Source organism: Chiloscyllium punctatum, chromosome 3, assembly GCF_047496795.1.
Source record: "Chiloscyllium punctatum isolate Juve2018m chromosome 3, sChiPun1.3, whole genome shotgun sequence".
NCBI classification, from domain to species: domain Eukaryota; kingdom Metazoa; phylum Chordata; class Chondrichthyes; order Orectolobiformes; family Hemiscylliidae; genus Chiloscyllium; species Chiloscyllium punctatum.
This window is the reverse complement of record NC_092741.1, coordinates 51,301,638-51,323,837: the sequence shown is the minus strand read 5'-3', so window position 1 is coordinate 51,323,837 and position 22,200 is coordinate 51,301,638. Positions and strand designations below refer to the sequence as shown.

At 42.9% G+C, this 22,200-nt stretch overlaps 1 protein-coding gene across 3 annotated transcripts in view; it reads right to left on the bottom strand.

Annotated features, from left to right (window-relative positions):
• Positions 1 to 22,200, bottom strand: part of ascc3 (activating signal cointegrator 1 complex subunit 3) — a 550,255-nt gene that overhangs the window by 81,751 nt on the left and 446,304 nt on the right. For all 3 annotated transcript variants that reach the window (XM_072553139.1, XM_072553156.1, XM_072553148.1), the window contains exons 35-36: positions 19,208 to 19,319; positions 15,780 to 15,914 (exon numbers count right to left, since the gene is read on the bottom strand). In XM_072553139.1, coding sequence (XP_072409240.1) covers positions 15,780 to 15,914; positions 19,208 to 19,319 — 247 coding nt within the window. The remainder of the gene's footprint in view (positions 1 to 15,779; positions 15,915 to 19,207; positions 19,320 to 22,200) is intronic.

Below are 22,200 nucleotides of genomic sequence, written 5' to 3'. Positions count from 1 at the left end.
CTGCACCTGAACCTGAGGGGCACCAGTATCCTTGGAGGGAGGTTTGCTAGTGCTCTTGGGGGGGGGTTTAAACTAACTCTGCAGGGGCATGGGAACCCAGACTGTACCTTAGGGTGCAGGACCTGGAGTGTAGGGAGGTTAGGAATATGGCATCAATCTTAAAGGAGGGTGCCTGTAAACAGAAGAGTGGCTTGAAGTGTGTATACTTTAATGCCAGAAGTATACGAAATAAGGTAGGTGAACTTGCAGCGTGGGTTGGTACCTGGGACTTCGATGTTGTGGCTATTACGGAGACATGGCTAGATCAGGGACAGGATTGGCTGTTGCAGGTTCCAGGGTTTAAATGTTTTAGTAGGGTCAGAGGTGGGGGTAAAAGAGGGGGGGTGTGTGGCTTTGCTTGTCAAAGATAGTATTACAGCGGTGGAAAGGAAGATGGACGAATATTTGCCATCTGAGGTAGTTTGAGTTGAGGTTAGGAATAGGAGAGGTGAGGTCACCCTGTTAGGAGTCTTTGACAGGCCTCCTAATAGTCCTAGAATCGTTGAAGAAAGGATTGCGAAGATGATTCAGGAGAAGAGTGACAGTAATAGGGTGATTGTTATGGGAGACTTTAACTTTCCTGATATTGATTGGGAAAGCTATAGCTCAAGTTCGTTAGATGGGTCAGTGTTTGTGCAATGTGTGCAGGAGAGTTTCCTGACACAATATGTAGATAAGCCAACAAGAGGTGAGGCCATACTGGATTTGGTTCTGGGTAATGAACCAGGCCAGTTATTAGAACTAGAGGTAGGTGAGCACTTTGGGGACAGTGACCACAATTCGGTGATTTTTACTCTAGCGATGGAGAGGGATAAGTGTGTACTACAGGGCAAGAGTTATAGCTGGGGGCAGGGAAATTATGATGCGTTGAGGCATGACTTAGGATGTGTGGATTGGAAAAGTAGATTCCAAGGCAAGAGCGTAATTGATATGTGGAACTTGTTCAAGGAGCAACTATTGAGTGTCCTTGATAAGTACGTACCTATCAGGCAGGGAGGAAAGGGTCATGTGAGGGAGCCGTGGTTTAATAAGGAGTTGGAATCCCTTGTTAAATGGAAGAGGGCGGCCTTTGTAAAGATGAGGCGTGAAGGTTCAATAGGGGCGATTGAGAGTTAGAAGGTAGCCCGGAAGGACCTGAAGAGAGAGCTAAGAGCAGCAAGGAGGGGACATGAAAGGTCCTTAGTTGGTAGGATTAGGGAAAACCCTAAGGCTTTCTATAGGTATGTTAGGAATAAAAGAATGACTAGGGAAGGAATAGGTCCAATCAAGGATAGTAATGGGAAGTTGCGTGTGGAGGCTGAAGAGATTGGGGAGGCACTGAATGAATACTTTTCGTCAGTATTCACTCAGGAACAGGACATTGTTGTCGATATGAATACTGAGGCACGAATAAGTAGAATGGATGGCTTTGAGATATGTAGAGAAGAGGTGTTGGAAATTCTGGCAAGGGTGAAAATAGATAAGTCCCCTGGGCCTGATGGCATTTATCCTAGGATTCTCTGGGAAGCAAGGGAGGAGATTGCAGAGCCATTGGCCTTGATTTTTGTGTCCTCTTTGTCTACAGGAGTAGTGCCAGAGGACTGGAGGCTAGCAAACGTGGTTCCCTTGTTCAAGAAGGGGAGTAAGGATAATCCTAGTAACTATAGGCCAGTGAGTCTCACTTCTGTTGTGGGCAAAGTCTTAGAGAGAATTGTAAGGGATAGGATTTATGCACATCTGGATAAGAATAATGTGATCAAGGATAGTCAGCATGGTTTTGTGAAGGGCAGGTTGTGCCTCACAAACCTTATTGAATTCTTTGAGAAGGTGACTAAGGAGGTAGATGAGGGGAAAGCGGTAGATGTGGTATATATGGATTTTAGTAAGGCGTTTGATAAGGTCCCCCATGGTAGGCTACTGCAGAAAATACAGAGATATGGCATTGAGGGTGAGTTGGAGGTTTGGATTAGGAATTGGCCAGCTGAAAGAAGACAGAGGGTAGTAGTTGATGGCAAAGGTTCATCTTGGAGTGCCGTCACTAGCGGTGTTCCGCAAGGATCTGTTTTGGGACCATTGCTGTTTGTCATTTTTATAAATGACCTGGAGGAAGGGTTAGAAGGTTGGGTGAGCAAGTTTGCGGATGATACGAAAGTCGGAGGAGTTGTAGACAGTGAGGAAGGATATGGCAGGTTACAACGGGATATAGAGAAGCTGCAGAGCTGGGCAGAAAGGTGGCAAATGGAGTTCAATGTAGCTAAGTGTGAGGTGATTCACTTTGGTAAGAGTAATAAAAAGATGGGGTACTGGGCTAATGGTCGGATACTTGGTAGTGTGGAAGAGCAGAGGGATCTTGGTGTCCATGTACACAGATCTCTGAAAGTTGCCACCCAGGTAAATAGTGCAGTGAAGAAGGCATATGGCGTACTGGCTTTTATTGGTAGAGGAATTGAGTTCCGGAGTCCTGAGGTCATGCTGCAGTTGTATAAGACTCTGGTGCGGCCGCATCTGGAATATTGTGTGCAGTTTTGGTCGCCATACTATAGGAAGGATGTGGAGGCACTGGAACGGGTGCAGAGGAAGTTTACCAGGATGTTGCCTGGTATGGTAGGAAGATCCTATGAGGAAAGGCTGAGGCACTTGGGGTTGTTTTCATTGGAGAAAAGAAGGTTTAGGGGTGACTTGATAGAGGTGTACAAGATGATTAGGGGGTTAGATAGGGTTGACAGTGAGAACCTTTTTCCACGTATGGAGTCAGCTATTACAAGGGGGCATAGCTTTAAATTAAGTGGGGTAGATATAGGACTGATGTTAGGGGTAGGTTCTTCACTCAGCGAGTCGTAAGTTCATGGAATGCCCTGCCAGTAGCAGTAGTGGACTCTCCCTCTTTATGGGTATTTAAGCGGGCATTGGATAGGTATATGGAGGATAGTGGGTTAGTGTAGGTTAGGTGGGCTTTGATCGGCACAACATCGAGGGCTGAAGGGCCTGTACTGCGCTGTATTCTTCTATGTTCTATGTTCTACGTTCTATGCTGGAGATCTGAGTAAAATAAAAACAGAAATTGCTGGAGAAACTCAGCAGGTCTAGCAGCATGTCTGGAGAGAAAGCAGAGTTAATGTTTCAAGTTTCAGTGACCCTTCTTCAGATCTGTTCTGCTTGTGGTGTGTAAGAGGGCTGAGGTTGATGGAGATGTTGTACATTGCAAATGTTATCTGCTCCTGAAACTGGACCAATACTCTGAATGGACGATGTACAACATCATTCAAAAAGCTGGTCTAACATAGTTGTATCTTCACCTTGCATAACATGCATTATCTGAATGTTTGTTAGCAAATCCAATAATTTAATAGTAGCTACTGGGTATGAAGACATAATTCCAAATAGCACTGTCAGAATTGTAAGCATGATTTGACTATGCACAGACTGGTGACAATGACATCTTACTGACAGCTGTTGGCAGTAATGTGAAGAGTCTTGTTCACAAAGGACATCTCAAGTAGTGAGCTTGTAATATGCTAAATCCAGAAGTTATGTAATGATGTGTTGTAATGATTTCAGAGATATTGGCTATAGGGGGGAGGCTGAATAGGCTGGGCCTATATTCCCTAGAGTGTCGGAAGTTGAAGGGTGACATTACAGAGGTTTATAAAATCATGAGGGGCACAGATAAGAGTCTTTTCCCCAGGAATCGAAAATTAGAGGGTATAGGTTTAAGGTGAGAGGGGAAGATATAAAAGGGACCTAAGGGGCAACTTACTCATACAGAGGGTGGTACATGCATGGAATGAGCTACCAGAGGAAGTGGTGGAAGCTGTTACAATTACAACATTTAAAAGGAATCTGGATGGATATATGAATAGGAATAGTTTAGAGGGATATAGGCCAAGTGCTGGCAAATGGGACTCGATTTAATTTAAGATATCTGATCGGCATGAATGAGTTGGACTGAAGGATCCGTTTCTGTGCTGTACTTCTCTATGACTCTATGTCGTGAGTCTGAACTAACTCCACAGAGAACGGTATCCTGTCACCAAGTCATTCTTTATTAATAAACATATGGAATGTCCTTGGCATTGATCCAGCTCCCTCACAGCCAGTCTCACACCTCTGACACTTCTGTTCGTATCTGTTAGCCAGGCCTCCCTGATTGGGTTTGTTAATCTGATCCAATCAGAGAGCTCATATTCTGAGGTCCACCTGGCTGACCGGATTACAATCATGTCATCCCTCCTTCTCTGAGTCCGAGGGCATAGGCTGGTTCTTTTCTTTTTGTCGTTTCTACTGGGGCATTTCAGCACCAGGTCAGGTTCCTCCAACTCTGCCTCTGATATGGGCAGAGCGTCATACACAGTAGCTCGTCACTTGTGCGTAGAGATTCTCGGAAGAAATTCATTCTCGTCTTCAGGCAGCTAAGGCCTTAAGGTGGCGACATCCGCTATGTCCATCTCAGATTCCGAGATATCCTCAACGCGAGACAGACAGAGAACTGGACACTGTTTGCTCCTGTCTGTTTGCATGTTTGCAGCTTTTATATGGTCCACATGTTTGTTCAGGACCATTGCGTCTACCTAAACTTTATACATCACTGGAACTGGTCTTGCGTCAACCATGCCTCTTACCCATGCAGGGCCATTCCCATGGTTCCTATCCCAAACTTTGTTCCCTGAAGTAAACTGTCTTTCTCAGTTAGCAGAGTCTTGTGTCTGGTATTGGCATTCCTGATGCTGTTTCGCCCTCCCCACTAGGTGTGGAAAGATCAGTTTTAATCTGGTATGGAGTCTGCTCTCCATTAACAACTCTGCTGGAGCTATCCCTGTAGTCGTATGAGGGGTGGTCCGATAGTCAAATAGGAATCTGGGATAGTTTGGTGTCTAGTGAAGCTGTAAGTTGTTTCTTTAAGACTGCCTTCAACATTAGGACTGCTCTTTCTGCCAGACAATTGGACGATGGATGGTATAGAGCTGCCCTTATATGAAAAATAACATCCGACTTTTGCAAATACTCTATTTTCGCTGCTGGCAAATGATGGCCCATGATCTGCAACCAACACTTTCGGAAGTCCATGAATTGCAAAAAATGTGTGCAGTTTTTCTATCATCATTCAAGTGTTTGACGAATAAACTCTACACATGTCCAGCCACTTTAGAGTGGGCATCCACAATGACTAAGAACACTGAGCCCATGAAAGGACCTTCATAGTCAACATGTACTGAGTCCAAGGTTTGTGGGCATTCCCACAAATGTAGGATAGCTGCTAGCAGTATCTGCTCCCAGGAGGACCAGTTCCACCATAGAACACACCAGATGGCCTCCTTCTTTAGAGACCGCAATTTCCCTTCCCATGTGGTTAAAGATGCCCTCCAACGCATCTCGACTAAATCCCGCACCTCCGCCCTCAGACCCCACCCCTCCAACCGTAACAAGGACAGAACGCCCCTGGTGCTCACCTTCCACCCTACCAACCTTCGCATAAACCAAATCATCCGCCGACACTTCCGCCACCTCCAAACAGACCCCACTACCAGGGATATATTTCCCTCCCCACCCCTTTCCGCCTTCCGCAAAGACCGTTCCCTCCGCGACTACCTGGTCAGGTCCACGCCCCCAAACAACCCACCCTCCAATCCTGGCACTTTCCCCTGCCACTGCAGGAACTGTAAAACCTGCGCCCACATCTCCTCCCTCACCTCTATCCAAGGCCCTAAAGGAGCCTTCCACATCCAAAGTTTTACTTGCACATCCACTAATATCATTTATTGTATCCGTTGCTCCCGATGCGGTCTCCTCTATATTGGGGAGACTGGGCTCCTCCTATCAGAGCGCTTTAGGGAACATCTCCGGGACAACCGCACCAATCACCACACCGCCCCGTGGCCCAACATTTCAACTCCCCCTCCCACTCTGCCGAGGACATGGGCCTCCTTCACCGCCGCTCCCTCACCACCAAACGCCTGGGGGAAGAACGCCTCATCTTCCGCCTCGGAACACTTCAACCCCAGGGCATCAATGTGGACTTCAACAGTTTCTTCATTTCCCCTTCCCCCACCTCACCCTAGTTCTAAACTTCCAGCTCAGTAACTGTCCCCATGACTTATCCGGACTTGTCCTACCTGCCTATCTTCTTTTCCACCTATCCACTCCACCCTCTCCTCCTTGACCTATCACCTTCATCCCCTCCCCCACTCACCCATTGTACTCTATGCTACTTTCTCCCCACCCCCACCCTCCTCTAGCTTATCTGTCCACGCTTCAGGCTCACTGCCTTTAGTCCTGAAGGGCTTTTGCCCGAAATGTCGATTTCGAAGCTATTTGGATGCTGCCTGAACTGCTGTGCTCTTCCAGCACCACTAATCCAGAAATTGTAATTATATGCACTTAGTATGAGAGCTCACTGTTGCATTTGGCCTGAAGCTATGGGCAGCACTGACTTGTCCTTTAAAGTAGATCTCGCAGGGGTTTGTGGTCCATTGATATTACAAATTTATGTCTGTAAAGGCATTGGTAGAACTTCCTGGCTTCAAATACAACTGCCAAACCTTCCTTCTTTATCTGGGCGTGTTTACATTCTGCATTAGTTAGTGTGTATTGGGCGTCCCTCTCCATTTGGGCACCTACAAGCTAATACTACCCTGATGCTGTATGAGGAGGCATTGCATGCCAATACGACATCTCGCTTGGGATCACAATGTGCCAAAATCTTCAAGGATGATGGTGGCTTCTTCACTTCCCTGAAAGCCATGGCTTGGCTACTCGACCACTTCCAAGGCTGACCCTTTAAGAGTTGATGCAAAGGTGCCAAGATGGTGGCGAGGTTATGTATGAACTTTTTGTAACAGTTCACCAGCCCAAGGAAAGACCTAAGCTCTGCTAATGATGTGGGAGCTGGGACACCTTTGATCACCCTCACAATCTGATCTTGATGACAATGTAATCCAAGTAGATCACTTGGGCGGCCTGGAAGTGCCCCGAAGTGATTCTTATTTATCTTCCCTGTTACTATCACATCTAGACAAATGGCGAGCTAGGGTAGACCTTGGAAAACGTTCTCCATTAACCACTGAAAAATTGCACAGGCTGATGAGGATTCTGGGTAATCCAAGATGGAGGACGGGAAAAACTTCTGGCTGTAAGAGCTGTTCCTTTTTTTGAGGTATTGTTGGCGCTGGAGGTGATTTCCTCGAATTCCAGGAGCAGCAATTACTGTTTTATATGCTGTTGCATTGTTTTGGAACTTTGGGAAAAAAAAGTCAAAACAACAGCAGTTTTAAAAGGGAGAAGAGCAGACAAAGGAAGCACATGGTGAGAACAGTGTTGGAGAGAGAGAGAGAGAGAGAGAGAGAGAGAGAGAGATAGAGAAAACCTGCACAGTTACTGCCTTTGCTGTTTTTGAATTCATGTGTCGCTGGACATTGGAGTGCATCTGGGAAAATTAACAAACAGTGAATTTCACAACTAATTTTGGAAGATCCAGTTTGGGCGAAGATCAAAGCACAGAATCAGATAAGTTAATTGTTGTTTTAAGTCTGTCCAAGAGCAAGGCTGTATTAGTGAGTACAGTGGGTTGTTTCTTGATAATGTTTTTGGAGATAAGTCTCTTGATTAAACTTAAAACATAAGCCATAGCTATTAATTTAACCTGGGGCAGTGTTTTGTAGAGGAATAAGATGGTGTTATTTTCTCGGTCTGTAGAGTGTGAAGGAACAAAAATGGCCTTTGCAGTGATATGTACTTCTTGTCAGATGTGGGAATTTAAAGACAGTTTAAGGGTTACTGCAGATTATATCTGCTATAAATTGGATGCGAATCTTATCAGATCGAGTGGATCGGTTGGAGAGACAGATAGAAGCGATGAGGAATCTGCAACAGCAATGGTATGTGATGGATGGCAGTTATAGGAAGGGGGGAAAAGTCTCAGATACAGTCACATAGATGGGTGAACTCCAGGACGGGTGAACTCCAGGACGGGTAAGAGAGGTCGGCACCTAGGGAAGGAGTCTTTTGTGGATATACCCATTTCAAACAGGTATGCTGTTTTGGAAAACGTACGGGGTGATGGATTCTCAGGGAACGTAGCACGAACAGCCAAGTTTCTGGTACTGAGACTGGCTCTAATGCAATGAGGGGTACGTCGGCTTTCAAGAGATCAATTGTGTTAGGGGATTCTGTAGTCAGAGGTACAGACAGACGTTTCTGTGGCCAGCACAGAAAAAGCAGAATAGTGTGTTGTTTCCCTGGTGGCAGGATCAAGGATGTCTCAGAGAGGGTGCAGAATATTCTCACAGGGGAGAGGGGCCAGCAAGAGGTCATTGTCCACATCGGAATCAACAATATAAGTCGGGAAATGATTGAGATTCTGAAGGGAGATTACAGAGATTTAGGCAGAAATTTAAAAGGAGGTCCTCAAGGGTAGTAATATCTGGATTACTCCCAGTGTTACGAGCTAGTGAGGGCAGGAATAGGAGGATAGAGCAGATGAATGCATGGCTGAGGAGTTGGTGTATGGGAGAAGGATTCACATTTTTTGATCATTGCAATCTCTTTTGGGGTAGAAGTGACCTGAACAAGAAGGACGGATTGCACCTAAATGGGAAGAGGACTAATATACTGGCAGGGAAATTTGCTAGAACTGCTTGGGAGGATTTAAACTAGTAAGGGTGGGGGGGGGTGGGGGGGGGGAGGGGGGGGGGACCCAGGGAGATAGTGAGGAAAGAGATCAATCTGAGACTGGTACAGTTGAGAACAGAAGTGAATCAAACAGTCAGGGCAGGCAGGGACAAGGTAGGACTAATAAATTAAACTGCATTTATTTCAATGCAAGGGGCCTAACAGGGAACACAGATGACCTTAGGGCATGGTTAGGAACATGGGACTGGGATATCATAGCAATTACAGAAACATGGCTCAGGGATGGGCAGGACTGGCAGCTTAATGTTCCAGGATACAAATGCTACAGGAAGGATAGAAAGGGAGGCAAGAGAGGAGGCGGAGTGGCATTTTTGATAAGGGATAGCATTACAGCTGTGCTGAGGGAGGATATTCCCGGAAATACATCCATGGAAGTTATTTGGGTGGAACTGAGAAATAAGAAAGGGATGATCACCTTATTGGGATTGTATTATAGACCCCCAAATAGTCAGAGGGAAATTGAGAAACAAACTTGTAAGGAGATCTCGGCTATCTGTAAGAATAATAGGGTGGTTACGGTGGGGGATTATAACTTTCCAAACATCGACTGGGACTGCCACAGTATTAAAGGTGTAGATGGAGAGGAATTTCTGAAGTGTGTACAAGACAATTTTCTGATTCAGTATGTAGGTGTACCTACTAAAGAAGGTGCAAAACTTGACCTACTCTTGGGAAATAAGGCAGGGCAGGTGACTGAGGTGTCAGTGAGGGAGCACTTTGGGGTCAGCGACCATAATTCTATTCGTTTTAAAATCGGGATGGAAAAGGTAGACCAGATCTAAAAGTTGAAGTTCTAAATTGAAGAAAGGCCAATTTTGATGGTATTAGGCAAGTGCTTTCAAAAGCTGATTGGAGGCAGAGGTTCGCAGGTAAAGGGACGGCTGGAAAATGGGAAGCCTTCAGAAATGAGATAACAAGAATCCAGAGAAAGTATATTCCTGTCAGGGTGAAAGGGAAGGCTGGTAGGTATAGGGAATGCTGGATGACTAAAGAAATTGAGGGTTTGGTTAAGAAAAAGAAGGAAGCATATGTCAGGTATAGACAGGATAGATCGAGTGAATCCTTAGAAGAGTATAAAGGAAGTAGGAGTATACTTAAGAGGGAAATCAGGAGGGCAAATAGGGGACATGAGATAGTGTTGGCAAATAGAATTAAGGACAGTCCAAAGGGGCTTCACAAATATATTAAGGACAAAAGAGTAACTAGGGAGACAATAGGGCCCCTCAAAGATCAGCAAGGCGGCCTTCGTGTGGAGCCACAGAAAATGGGGGATATACTAAATGAATATTTTGCATCAGTATTTACTGTGGAAAAGGATATGGAAGATATAGGCTGTAGGGAAATAGATGGTGACATCTTGGAAAATGTCCAGATTACAGAGGAGGAAGTGCTGGATGTCTTGAAACGGTTAAAGGTGGATAAATACCCAGGACCTGATCAGGTGTACCCGACAACTCTGTGGGAAGCTAATATCTTGCTGAGATATTAGTATCATCGATAGCCACAGGTGAGGTGCTGGAAGACTGGAGGTTGGCAAACATGGTGCCACTGTTTTAAAAAGGGCGGTAAAGACAAGCCAGGGAACTACAGACCGGTGAGCCTGACCTCAGTGGTGGGCAAGTTGTTGGAGGGAATCCTGAGGGACCGGATGTACATGTATTTGGAAAGGCAAGGACTGATTCGGGATAGTCAACATGGCTTTGTGCATGGGAAATCATGCCTCACAAACTTGATTGGGTTTTTTGAAGAAGTAAGACAGAAGATTGATGAGGGCAGAGCAGTAGATGTGATCTATATGGACTTCAGTAAGGCATTTGACAAGGTTCCCCATGGGAGACTGATTAGCAAGGTTAGATCTCATGGAATAAAGGGAGAACTAGTCATTTGGATACAGAACTGGCTCAAAGGTAGAAGGTAGAAGATAGAGGGTGATGGTGGAGGGTTGTTTTTCAGACTGGAGGCCTGTGACCAGTCGAGTGCCACAAGGATCGGTGCTGGGTCCACTGCTTTTTGTCATTTACATAAATGATTTGGATGCAAGCATAAGAGGTACAGTTAGTAAGTTTGCAGATGACATCAAAATTGGAGGTGTTGTGGACAGCGAAGAGGGTTACCTCAAATTCCAACAGGATCTGGACCAGATGGGCCAATGGGCTGAGAAGTGGCAGATGGAGTTTAATTCAGATAAATGTGAGGTGCTGCATTTTGGGAAAGCAAATCTTAGCAGGACTTATACACTTAATGGTAAGGTCCTAGGGAGTGTTGCTGAACAAAAAGACATTGGAGTGCAGGTTCATAGCTCCTTGAAAGTGGGAGTCGCAGTGGGATAGTGAAGAAGGCGTTTGGTATGTTTTCCTTTATTGGTCAGAGTATTGAGTACAGGAGTTGGGAGATCATGTTGCGGCTGTACAGGACATTGGTTCGGCCACTGTTGGAATATTGCATGCAATTCTGGTCTCCTTCCTATCGAAAAGATGTTGTGAAACTTGAAAGGGGTCAGAAAAGATTTACAAGGATGTTGCCAGGGTTGGAGGATTTGAGCTACAGAGAGAGGCTGAACAGGCCGGGGTTGTTTTCCCTGGAGTGTCGGAAGCTGAGGGGTGACCTTAGAGAGGTTTACAAAATGATGAGGGGCATGGATAGGATAAATAGACAAAGTCTTTTCTCTGGGATCAGGGAGTCCAGAACTAGAGGGCATAGGTTTAGGGTTAGAGGGGAAAGATATAAAAGAGACCTAAGGCGCAACGTTTTCACGCAGAGGATGGTACATGTATGGAATGAGCTGCCAGAGGATGTGGTGGAGGCTGGTACAATTGCCACATTTAAGAGGCAGTTGGAAGGGTACATGAATACAAAGGGTTTGGAGGGATATGGGCCGGGTGCTGGCAGGTGGGACTAGATTGGGTTGGGATATCTGGTCGGCATGGACGGGTTGGACCGAATGGTCTGTTTCCATGCTGTACATCTCTATGACTCTATGAGACTTTGCCAATCCAAATGGCATTCTCATATATTGATTGAAACCTGAATTGGTATGAATTGTAACATATTTTTGGGAAACTTCATCTCACAGGAAATGCAAGTAAGCATGGCTCATATCCAGCTTTGTGAAAAACAACTCCCTGCCAGCTTTGCATATGAATCCTCTTGGTGTGGGATCGGCTATTTATCCAGCTGCAAGAAGCGGTTTACTATTTGATTAAAATCTCCATAGAGGCGAATCGACCTGTCGGGCTCCACAATCAGTATGAGTGGTGCTGCCCATTCTGCAAACTGGACTGATTTGACACTTCCTTTGCTTTCTAGCTTTCTGATTTCTGCCTCTACTTTAGCCAGTAAGGCAAATAGCACTGGGTGGACTTGCAGAATCATGGAATTGCTTCCTGGTCAACATGCAAGGTAGCCTTGCATCCTAGACCTTCCTGAAAAACCTCTGGGGTATTTAATTAGGACTTCACTCAGACATTTGAAAAATGTTGAGCCAATCTAGATGAATCTTCTCAACCAATTTCACTCCATCCCCATCAAGCTTGGGCCTGAACTTTTTACCACAATCAACAATAACTGCTCATAAAAGACCAGAATTTAAGTTGTATCCTTAAGGTTCCCCAGTATAGTTCGTTCTGCTATAACGTGACAGTTGCGTTCCTCTACAACCTCGCGCTATAGAAGGCCACTCTATAGAAGGCCACTATGCAAAATTGCTATACGGTTCTGTAGAAAGTTCGCATTATCCACAATTCATCAATCGCGTTATAGCCAATTTGCACTGTTGAAATCAGAACAACCTGTGTAGGTTCTCAGTCTAGCTGAGATCTTGTGCAAATTTAAGGTTGGGAGTCCAGAACAAACTGTGTTAATGACCGGCTCTGTGATTACTGAAATGACCATGCTGCTACTGATTTCCATTAGAGCTGGGTGACCATTTAACCAGATTGTTATTTTGATTGGTTTTGTCTTGAATATTGCTGAGCAATTTAACTGTTTCAAACCAGATGTAGGTGAACCTTTCATGTGTGCATTCTCCTGGATACCAGCCAATGAATTATCTTGCTCCATTTGGATCTAATGGAACTTGTTTGCTGTCTCATGCTTGTCAGCACTGAGATAACTCCACAGAGGCGGTGTACTGTCACCAAGTCACCCTTTATTTACACGTGAAAAGTCCTTGACACTACTCCAGCTCCCTCAGAGCCAGCTCTCAGACTGAACAGATCTTGACATTTTTTTATATATCTGTCAGCAAGTGCTTCCTGGTCAGACCAGAATAACAGCCCCAATCAGGGAACTCATATTCTATGAAGTCCACATGGCTGATCTCATTGCAATCACGAGAGTCAAACTCATTGATGTTGCTTTTCTATCTTATTGGGGTGGGCATTTCCCTTAGTAACTGGTTTCCATGGAATAGGCTCATTACATGAAAGCTGCTCACCAGGGACTGACTGATGGCAAGATTAGATCTCAGGATCTTAGTTGAATCTGCTTTGTATTAGGCATAACTGGTGATGACCCCTCCTGCACTGAATAGCCCTGGTAACGTGGGCATGTTTCTCAGCTGCTCTGCCATTGCCGCCCTCCCCTATCCTTCTTTGTATCATACTCTTCAGAAAAGAAATGACAATCTTCCTCTTACCGTCCTGCTCCTCAGATGTTGGATCTCTGGCCATGGAATTTTTCTAGTCCAGATGTGAGTCGCTTTGTTGTGCAATGTAGACAAGCAGGTAGCAAATCACTACCATTCTGCCTACTGTATTCTGTACAGGAATACTGCTGTTCTCCACAACAAGTTCCACGCACCCTAGATTGCCAAGTGCCTGCTCGATATTACTCCCTGTCACCACCCATCTATTGTGCATTTGTACTCAGTTAGCATCTGTTCAAAAAGGGTAATTTACAATCTTCTGAAAAGGCATTGTGTTTTTCTCCCAAGAGGCTCACTACAGATTTATGTAGGGGGATGAAAAATCTCAGGGAATTGGCAATTCTTCAGTATGAAGTAGTTATGGCAGCTAACAGTGACCTTTGCAAAGATCTGAAGGAAAGCTTGGTTACCGTCACCAACTACCTGGGCATTGAGTGAATGAATAGTCATTCCATTCATTAATTCATTCCATTTAGTCTTATTGCTGATTTGGAGCCTTTAAGACAATGTGGGGACAATCAAGAAATACATGCATCTGAATGAAGCTGATACTCGAGATTCCGAATTAACAGAGAACTGGATATACTTCCCCTCGCATACAAATAGATTTGATTTGACAGTGTGTGATTGACTGTGACATTCTGGATAGGTCTTCTGCTGAGCCCCGGAAAGAGCCTGACGTATAAAAATGTGTAGGCATGGTAACCTCTATAACCACTGGCAGGGCATAAGAGCGGACAGACCTGTGGTCCGAGATCTTCTTGCACTATGTGCTACATCTACGTGCCTGCAGTTTGCAAGGATCATTCCCTCTGGTATATTTATAATTGTTCCAACCTACATTTGTGACCATAATCTTAGGTGAACATCAGCTGTCTTCAGCACTGGTTTTCAGTTATGATCTAAGATGTTAGTATACCTCCCCACAAAATTAGTTGTCCCAACCTTCATTCGAGTTATAATAGCATGGAAACAGTCCCTTCAGCCCAAATCATCAATGCTGATCAGATTTCCTAAACCGACCTCATCCCATTTGCCTGCATTTGTCCCATATCCCTCTGTACCTTCCCTATTCATGTACCTGTCCAAATGACTTTTGAATGTTGTAATTGTACCCACCTCTACCACCTCCTCTGGTAACTCATTCCATATATGCACCATACTCAGTGTGAAAGAGTTCCCCTCAGGTCCCTTCCCCTCTCACCTTAAAGCTATGTCCTCTCGTTTTGGACTCCCCTACCCTGGAGAAAAGACCTTGGTTATTCACCTTATCTATGCCATTCATGATTTCATAATCCTCTATGAAGGTCACCCCCACAAACACCTACACTCCAGGGAAAAAAATCCTAACCCTTTCTCTTGGTGCATGCATCCCGGCCTTTACTTCTTGGTCTGGTATACTTCCTCTGGTTTCCTTGCATCTATGACATCTATATGCAATAGTGCCTGCCTATTTTGTCTCTTCTTTTATAAAATGTGCAATGCTTTATTTTCACATAATCTCCTTCCTGCCATCTGTGGACCTGAATCAGTTAGGGCAAAGAAGTGTTGCCTTGACAAGTGCAGTTATTCTACCCTCCTACTCCCTTAGGATTAAGCCAGATATTTGCAACTAATTTGCTGCCATTGTTGTGACGTTTGCTGCAGCTCTTCAGCATTTCCAAACAGATCCCTGCATGTGTCCAAAAAGATGTCCCTACCAATCCAAGCAACCTTGCAAAGTTTAGACCTTCCACGACCAGGTATAATCACCACAAATTGTATTTCCCAGTCCTTCTTTGCAAAAATCAATCTGACTGCAAGTAGTTAATAGTTTTACATATGCTGCTGCCTCTGTGAAATATATGCATTCTGTGTGACTCAATGCCATCTCTACCTGTTGCCTGTTGGCTAAAGGGTGGTTGGGTTTTCTGGAGTCTCCATTACAATTTTCGCTAAACCCAAGAGGTGCAAAAATTCTTGCCAGTATTGCTGAATGTGCATTGCAGCACTCATAGCACTGAAGTGGAGTAACAGCTTAAATTATGTCCCAAATGGACCTGAATCCATAACCTTATGGCTCAAAAGGCTAGAGTGTTACCACAGAACCATACCAAAAGAAATTACGTAACTGCAAGTCCATTCTTTAAAACCGCCAATCGTAAATAACATAAATGACAGATAAGAGACATTCTGACATATGGTACAAAATGGTGACCATAATAGCCTCCTGTTCAGTTAGAGCCCTTAATAATGTAGACAGGAAACAAAATGAATTTCCATGAACTGACCTTCTATTGTAACATACCCATTACACACAACTGCAATACAATGCATAGATTTTAAGGTTCCCTTGTCAATATCTCTCAGCATGTATTTCATGAGCAAATCCTACGTTTGAGAGAGATAGATTGGAGATTCCAGCAAATGCATTACAGCACCTTGTACTCACCGTTAGAACAGAAAGCAAGTCTTTCACACTACAATCTGCTTTCATCTGGCTCCTGAACATTCTCATAGTTTGGTGTTTCAGATAGTAATAAGAGGCTATACGGCCTAAATCCAGTGACTGGAGGCTGCGATTATCCTACAAGACAAAGATATGCTTTATTAAAAATGAATTTAGAATTAAAATTCAAAAACATTCCTCTGATATTTGGAGCAAATTTTGGTGTTTCCTGCATGGGCAGTAACCTGCAAAAGCAGGTGACATGCCTGTTATAGAAGTCACTGATTTTGGGCAGGTCCTTGATACATGAGTGATTTGATTTGATAGATTGCATCACCTTCAGCTAAAATTATGCATTTTGTGATGTCTAAATAAATTCTCAAATACAGGAAAAGATTTGCAAATGATTTATTATTTACTTTCAAACTATACTACTGTAAAAAAGCAAACAAAAGATATTTGATGCAGATATTTGATGTTGACATATTTCGCTTAAAGAAAGAAATGTGAGGCTCCCCAAATATGTTTGCTTTTCCTACCCCTTTCTAAGGAACCAATCTCTGCTCACAACCAGAACTGCTGGCTAGGTGATTTACATGTACAAGCAGGACAGAAATCATGATCTACGGAATATCCAAAAAAGAAAATAAATTATTTTTGTACATGGAACAACTTATGAAAGCAGGCCATCTTAAAGTGGTTATTAGCCAATTGGCATGCAGTAAAGGTCAAACCACTAAAGTGCCAAGGTCTCTCATTAGAGACAGAGAGATGACTCGTGGTGACTTTAACCTGAGGGTCACTACACCTCAGCTTGAGAAGAAGGGACTTTCATGGTAACCTCAGGTAGGTAGTATAGATAGGTCTCAAAAGTAGCTCTGTGATAATAATCAGACAATATATTCCTTCACAATATTGGGCAGAGTTAAGTATTCGGAGAAAGTGAGGACTGCAGATGCTGGAGACCAGAGTTGAAAAATGTGATGCTGGAAAAACACAGCTGGCCAAGCAGCATCCGAGGAGCAGGAGAATCGACATTTTGGGCATAAGCCCTTCTTCAGGAATGAGATAAGGATTGACCAGAACATTGATTACATGTTCCCTGCCAAATTCTTGAAATAGTTTCAGGGTATCTTTTATGTTCAATTAAGGGAAAAGATAGACCTTGGTTTAGTGTCTCACATGATAGAGTGCTGCAGTTAGAGTTGCAATCTATCAGTGCTGTATTTGGATCTGTGTTCATTCCTTTGGAAAAGGAGACAAACGCATAACTTTCTGACTCAGGAGCAAGGTACTGCCATTGAGTCACAATTGACACTTTAGAATAGTAGTAGGTGAAAACTGAAATTTACCACTAGGTACCAAATATTTATAGAAATAGCAGTTATTTAATAAAAGGGTACAGCTATGATAAATTTCAAGCTCACATAAAGAACAATGCTGAATGCAGGAAATATAGAAGAGGACCAAAACATGTAAACAAGCAAGGCAAAGTCAATGCATAAGAATAATTAGTTGGATTTCATAAAAGGGAATATGAACTCATCTGGTGCAGTGGTAGTGTAACTATCTCTGTGCCAGGTGGTGGGTGTAGTAACATCTCTGGTCAGGTTAATGAGAAAATATCTAAAAAGGAATGTATATAAAAATATAAATATCAAAAGGGTCAGTCAAAAGAAGGGTGGACCAGATAGGAGATCTTCTCATAAAAACAGGGAACATGACTAAATGAGTACTGTTTATCAGCCTGTAGGAAAGGAGGTTGCTAAAACTATAGTAACAGAGAAACTGGGAGAGTTAACTGGAGAAGATAAAAACGAAGGTACACAAAAGGCTGAAACAATGTTAAAACCAAAATGTTGCAGTCTGTATCAAAATGTTATGATTTTGTGCTGTGGTCTTAGTGAGTTTATTCAATTTTGTCTCCCCATCATTTTGAAGCCCAAGTGGAGGCTATTGTGTTGGGCTGGCTCAATGAAAAAAAACTTTCAAAGGAATTGCATTAACCTGCCCCTTGCCCCAAGATGTGCAATTTTTTCTCCTGCAAGTATTTATCCACTCCCTTGGGAAAATTAACCAGTGATGTGAGTGGGGCATGGGTTCCAAGCAGCCCATTCGTTTTAAAGATGTGGCTGGGAGGAGCATTCTGACACCTCCCAGCTCCACATTCAGCTTAAGTAAGCTGAATGGTTAAGTAATTGCTTTACTGGACTGATTGATAGAGTTGGTTTTCCCAATTGAAGCCTGTGTTGGTATTACTTGTTGGTGAACATGACAGTAACTGCCTTAAGGGAAACCAATCCTGGAGGGGAGAAACCTCAGAAGATCAAGGGTAAAACTTTGGGCAGGTGGAATATAATGTGACAAAATGAGTTGATGCATTTTGTCAGGAAAGATAGAAGAACTGAACATTATCCAAATGGAGAGACAGTGCAGAACCAAGAGATTTGGAGACCCTTAAGTGTGAATCACAAAAAGCTAGCATCCTATTCAGCAAGTGGAGTACAAAAATATAGGAGTCTTGCTAAAAATAACAAGGCATTAGTCAGACTCCACCTAGAACACTGGAGACAGTTGTGGACCCCTCAGCTAAGGAAAGATAAAAAGATAAGGTTGTCATAGTGTCAGAGTCCCAAGGGGCTACTAGTGCATGACAGTGAAAGAGGCAGAGAGAGAGAGAGAGAGAGAGAGGCAGACAGACAGAGAAACTAGCTTTCTTGCCAACTGAACTAACCAACTCCCAAGAAAAGATAAACTGGCACTGGAGGCAGTCCAAAGGTAGTTTGCTTGCTTGATTCTGGATAAGAAATGATTTTTCCCATGACCAGAGGTTGAGTAGGTTGGGCCTATATACTTTGGAGTTTAAAAGAACAAATAAGATTCTTAGGCAGCTTTTTCCTCTTCAGCGAGTGACTTGCGTCAAAGACATAATCTCAGCGTAAGTGCTCATCCAGTTAGGATGGAGGTGAGGAAGAATTTCTTTTCCCAGATGGTAGAACATTTGTGGACATTTTTACTGCAGAGAGGTGTTGAGGCTGGATCACTGAAAATACTAAAGGCAGAGAAAGACATTTTAAAATCAGCAAGACAATCAAAGGTCATGAGGAAAAAGGAGACAAGCATAGTTGAAAATTAACAGATCAGCCATGACCTCAATGAATGATGGATCAGACTTGATGGGCTGAATAGTTTATCATGGAAGTCAAAGTGGAGTCTTATCTTTTTATATTCCCTTATTTGTATAGGCAAAGCAATTAACCGTTGTTTCAGGTTTGATGGGGTTGGGGAGTAATGCAAAGGATGGATCTTGCTTGCCTTTAACCAAAATGGCTGGCAGGAAATACTCACATCACTCTCGTTGGATCTTTTAACAATGAAATGCAGATATAGATTAGCAGTAAGCATGAATAGGCTTATAAGGATAGTTTTACCTCCCCTACTGAAATACAATAGGAACATTCCAGATCCGCAAGAGATTTCTCCACGAGGTTGGAGAGATATTTATTCACGATGTCATGATTAATATCATCTAAGTTGTAATAGCTGTAAGAAAAAAAGGAAAACATTAAAAATCAAAAGATACTCTTGGCTTATGCTCCACCATGTTTAATACAGACCGATATTTACATCTCCTCTGATGGGTCTACAATATGAATCATAGGCTAATCAAATTTTAACTAACCCTGTGTATGCTTACCTAATCACTTTGTGCATTGGTTAAAGGGCTGAAATAATAACGTGTCCTAGGATAATACAGCAACTGTTTCCTACATCTCTGTAGAATAATAGCCAGTTTGAAGTAGAATTATATTACTGTAAAGGGAAGCACCATCTTTTGCACTTGCAAATATCAAGTGCCAAAATATCAATTTTATGGTAAAGAGGACAGCTTCCTCATTTCTTTAGATTTGATCGTGGTACGTGATTTGCTAGTTGCATTATTGAGGAAACATCAGAAAAGTGGCAGTATATTACATCTGAAGTCTACTGCCCTGCAAATACCTGGGCAAATAATACCTTTGCTCTGCTGAAGAAGTCTCACGATGCACATTATTTCTGTGAGACATGCTATTCTATTTTACACACATACGAGCAACTGACAGTCTGCAGCCCAATGCATACACCAATGACTCAGCCTACAGTGAACCCTCTCCCCAAATACCACTAAAAATTGGGGATGTGCAAATTGTGAGAAATGGAGGAGGCTCTCTTGTTGTACATAACAGAAATAGTTTATATCAACATTAAAGCTATAGCTAAAAGAAAGAAAAATGACATTAGTAACTACCAATACGTCCAAAAGACTGATATTGGATGTGCTGCAAATAATAATGGGAGCAGTACACAGTAATGTATCAGGTTTAGTTTAAAACTGTATGCAATCACAATGCTAAAAGTTCACAACAAAATCAGGAAAAGCAGCAGCATACTGTTAGGTAGCTAGTTCAGTATACATGGGTTTAGGCAAAGCATCTGAAATTTTCAATGGTGTGGTAACAGTTAATACTTTAGTATCAAACATCAACTCCTGAACCTACTTCATTAACTATTGAAACATTGATGGTTCAAGTTGGATATGAATGTTTCTCATTTTTTAAATGGTCCCTATGCTTTTCTGGGCTTTATGATCATTAAAACCTTTTCTTTCTCCAAGACTGTTCTCCACAGAATAGTGACAAGTCTGGACAGGCACTTGTCCTTGCTATTAATTTGGTCTGTTTAATCTGACCAAGAACAATATTGCTGCTGTTGACAAAACATGTGATTTTTGGATTGCAGTTAGTATGGTTTGAAAATGAAGGAGACATTTTCAGTCATATCACCCCTTATGTTATGAACATTTTCCACTCCTATTTTCATTGAATCCTTACACTAAAATATCAAAGATTTCACTGATATTAATCACTAAACTTTTATTTTCAGAAATTATCTCTGAACATTTCACCACAGACTAATGAAAATCAAGCTTGCCCAGGTACTGTGGTCAATGGTCTCAATATGCTTTTATGGTTTAGACAGTAATTTTGCGAATATTCTTTGCTTCAGAAAACAGGAGACTAGTCTGGGATTAAACATTTTGGTCCTTCCCCTGCTTCCCCTTCCACACAGTACTCCATACCTCTCTCCTTCATTTGAAGACATACTGAAAAGAGGTTGTCTACATCCTTGATTTTGAATATGATTTTTGTTGCGTTACAAATCAATTGCTAACAAAGGAATCTTGAATTATAATGGTTTCCTTATAAAATATAAGTCTTAAAACTTAAAACCCTCATGTTAAAAGTCCTCAAAATGTTAGGTTGATACACAGAAATTTTCCATTGCTTCTTAAGAGAGTGCAGTGGAGCAGAGTTTGGTGAGTGAGCGAGCAAGGTGTTCTTTCTTTCGTCAGCTTCCAACAAAGCATAAGTTGAAAAGATACACAAGAGGGGACAGATAGCGAGACAGCATTAATCTCTTTCAATCCCCCACCACCAAGTGCATTCAGAGACCAATAAAAGGATAAGTGATTGGTTGCTGAGTATTTTGCTCACTTACTGAAACAACTAGCAGAGGGAAATATGATGTGAATGTGGGGGGGGGAAGAAAAGAAGAAGAGATGGAATTTGAAAGAGAAGAGATCCAGATGCGGTGGTCCATGTGCATACTGACAATACAGATAAAGTTACGAGAGGTTCTGCCACGATGTATGAGAAGATGGATACTAAGCTTACAGGCCAGACCTCAATGAATGCGTGGAATTCTCTGCCACGGAAAGCAGTTGAGGTCAAAACATTGAGTGTTTCAAGGAGGAGTTAGGTATATCTCAGAGCTAAGGGAATCAAAGGGTACAGGGAGAAAACAGGAACTGTGTACGAAGTTATGATCAGCCATGATCAAACTGAGTGGTGGATCAGGTGCAAAGGGGCACATGATCTATCTTTCTCTGTTTCTTTCATTCATTATGGGAGGAATTGAATGCAAAAGTAATGCTTCAGTTACACAGGGCATTGGTGGGATCACACCTCAAATGTTGTGTGCAGTTCTGATTTCCTTATTACAGGAAGTATGCACATGCATTGAAGACCATTTAGAGTGGGATCTGGAATGAGCAGGATATCTTGAGGAAATGTTAGACAGACTGGGCTTTGTTTTCTCTGGAGTTTAGAAGCATGAAGGGTGACTTCATTGAAGCACATCAAATCCTGAATGGTTTTGACAAGGTGGTCACAGAAAGGAAGTTTCCTATCGTGTAAGCTTCCAGGGCTAAGGGAAAAATTACACAACACCAGCAGTGCTCCAAAAGCTAGTGATTCCAATTAAATCTGTTGGACTATAACCTGGTGTTGTGTGATTTTTAACTTTTGTACATCCCAGTCCAACACCAGCATCTCCAAATCAGGACTAAGGGACATTGTTTTGCAAATAAGGGTTACACTTTTAG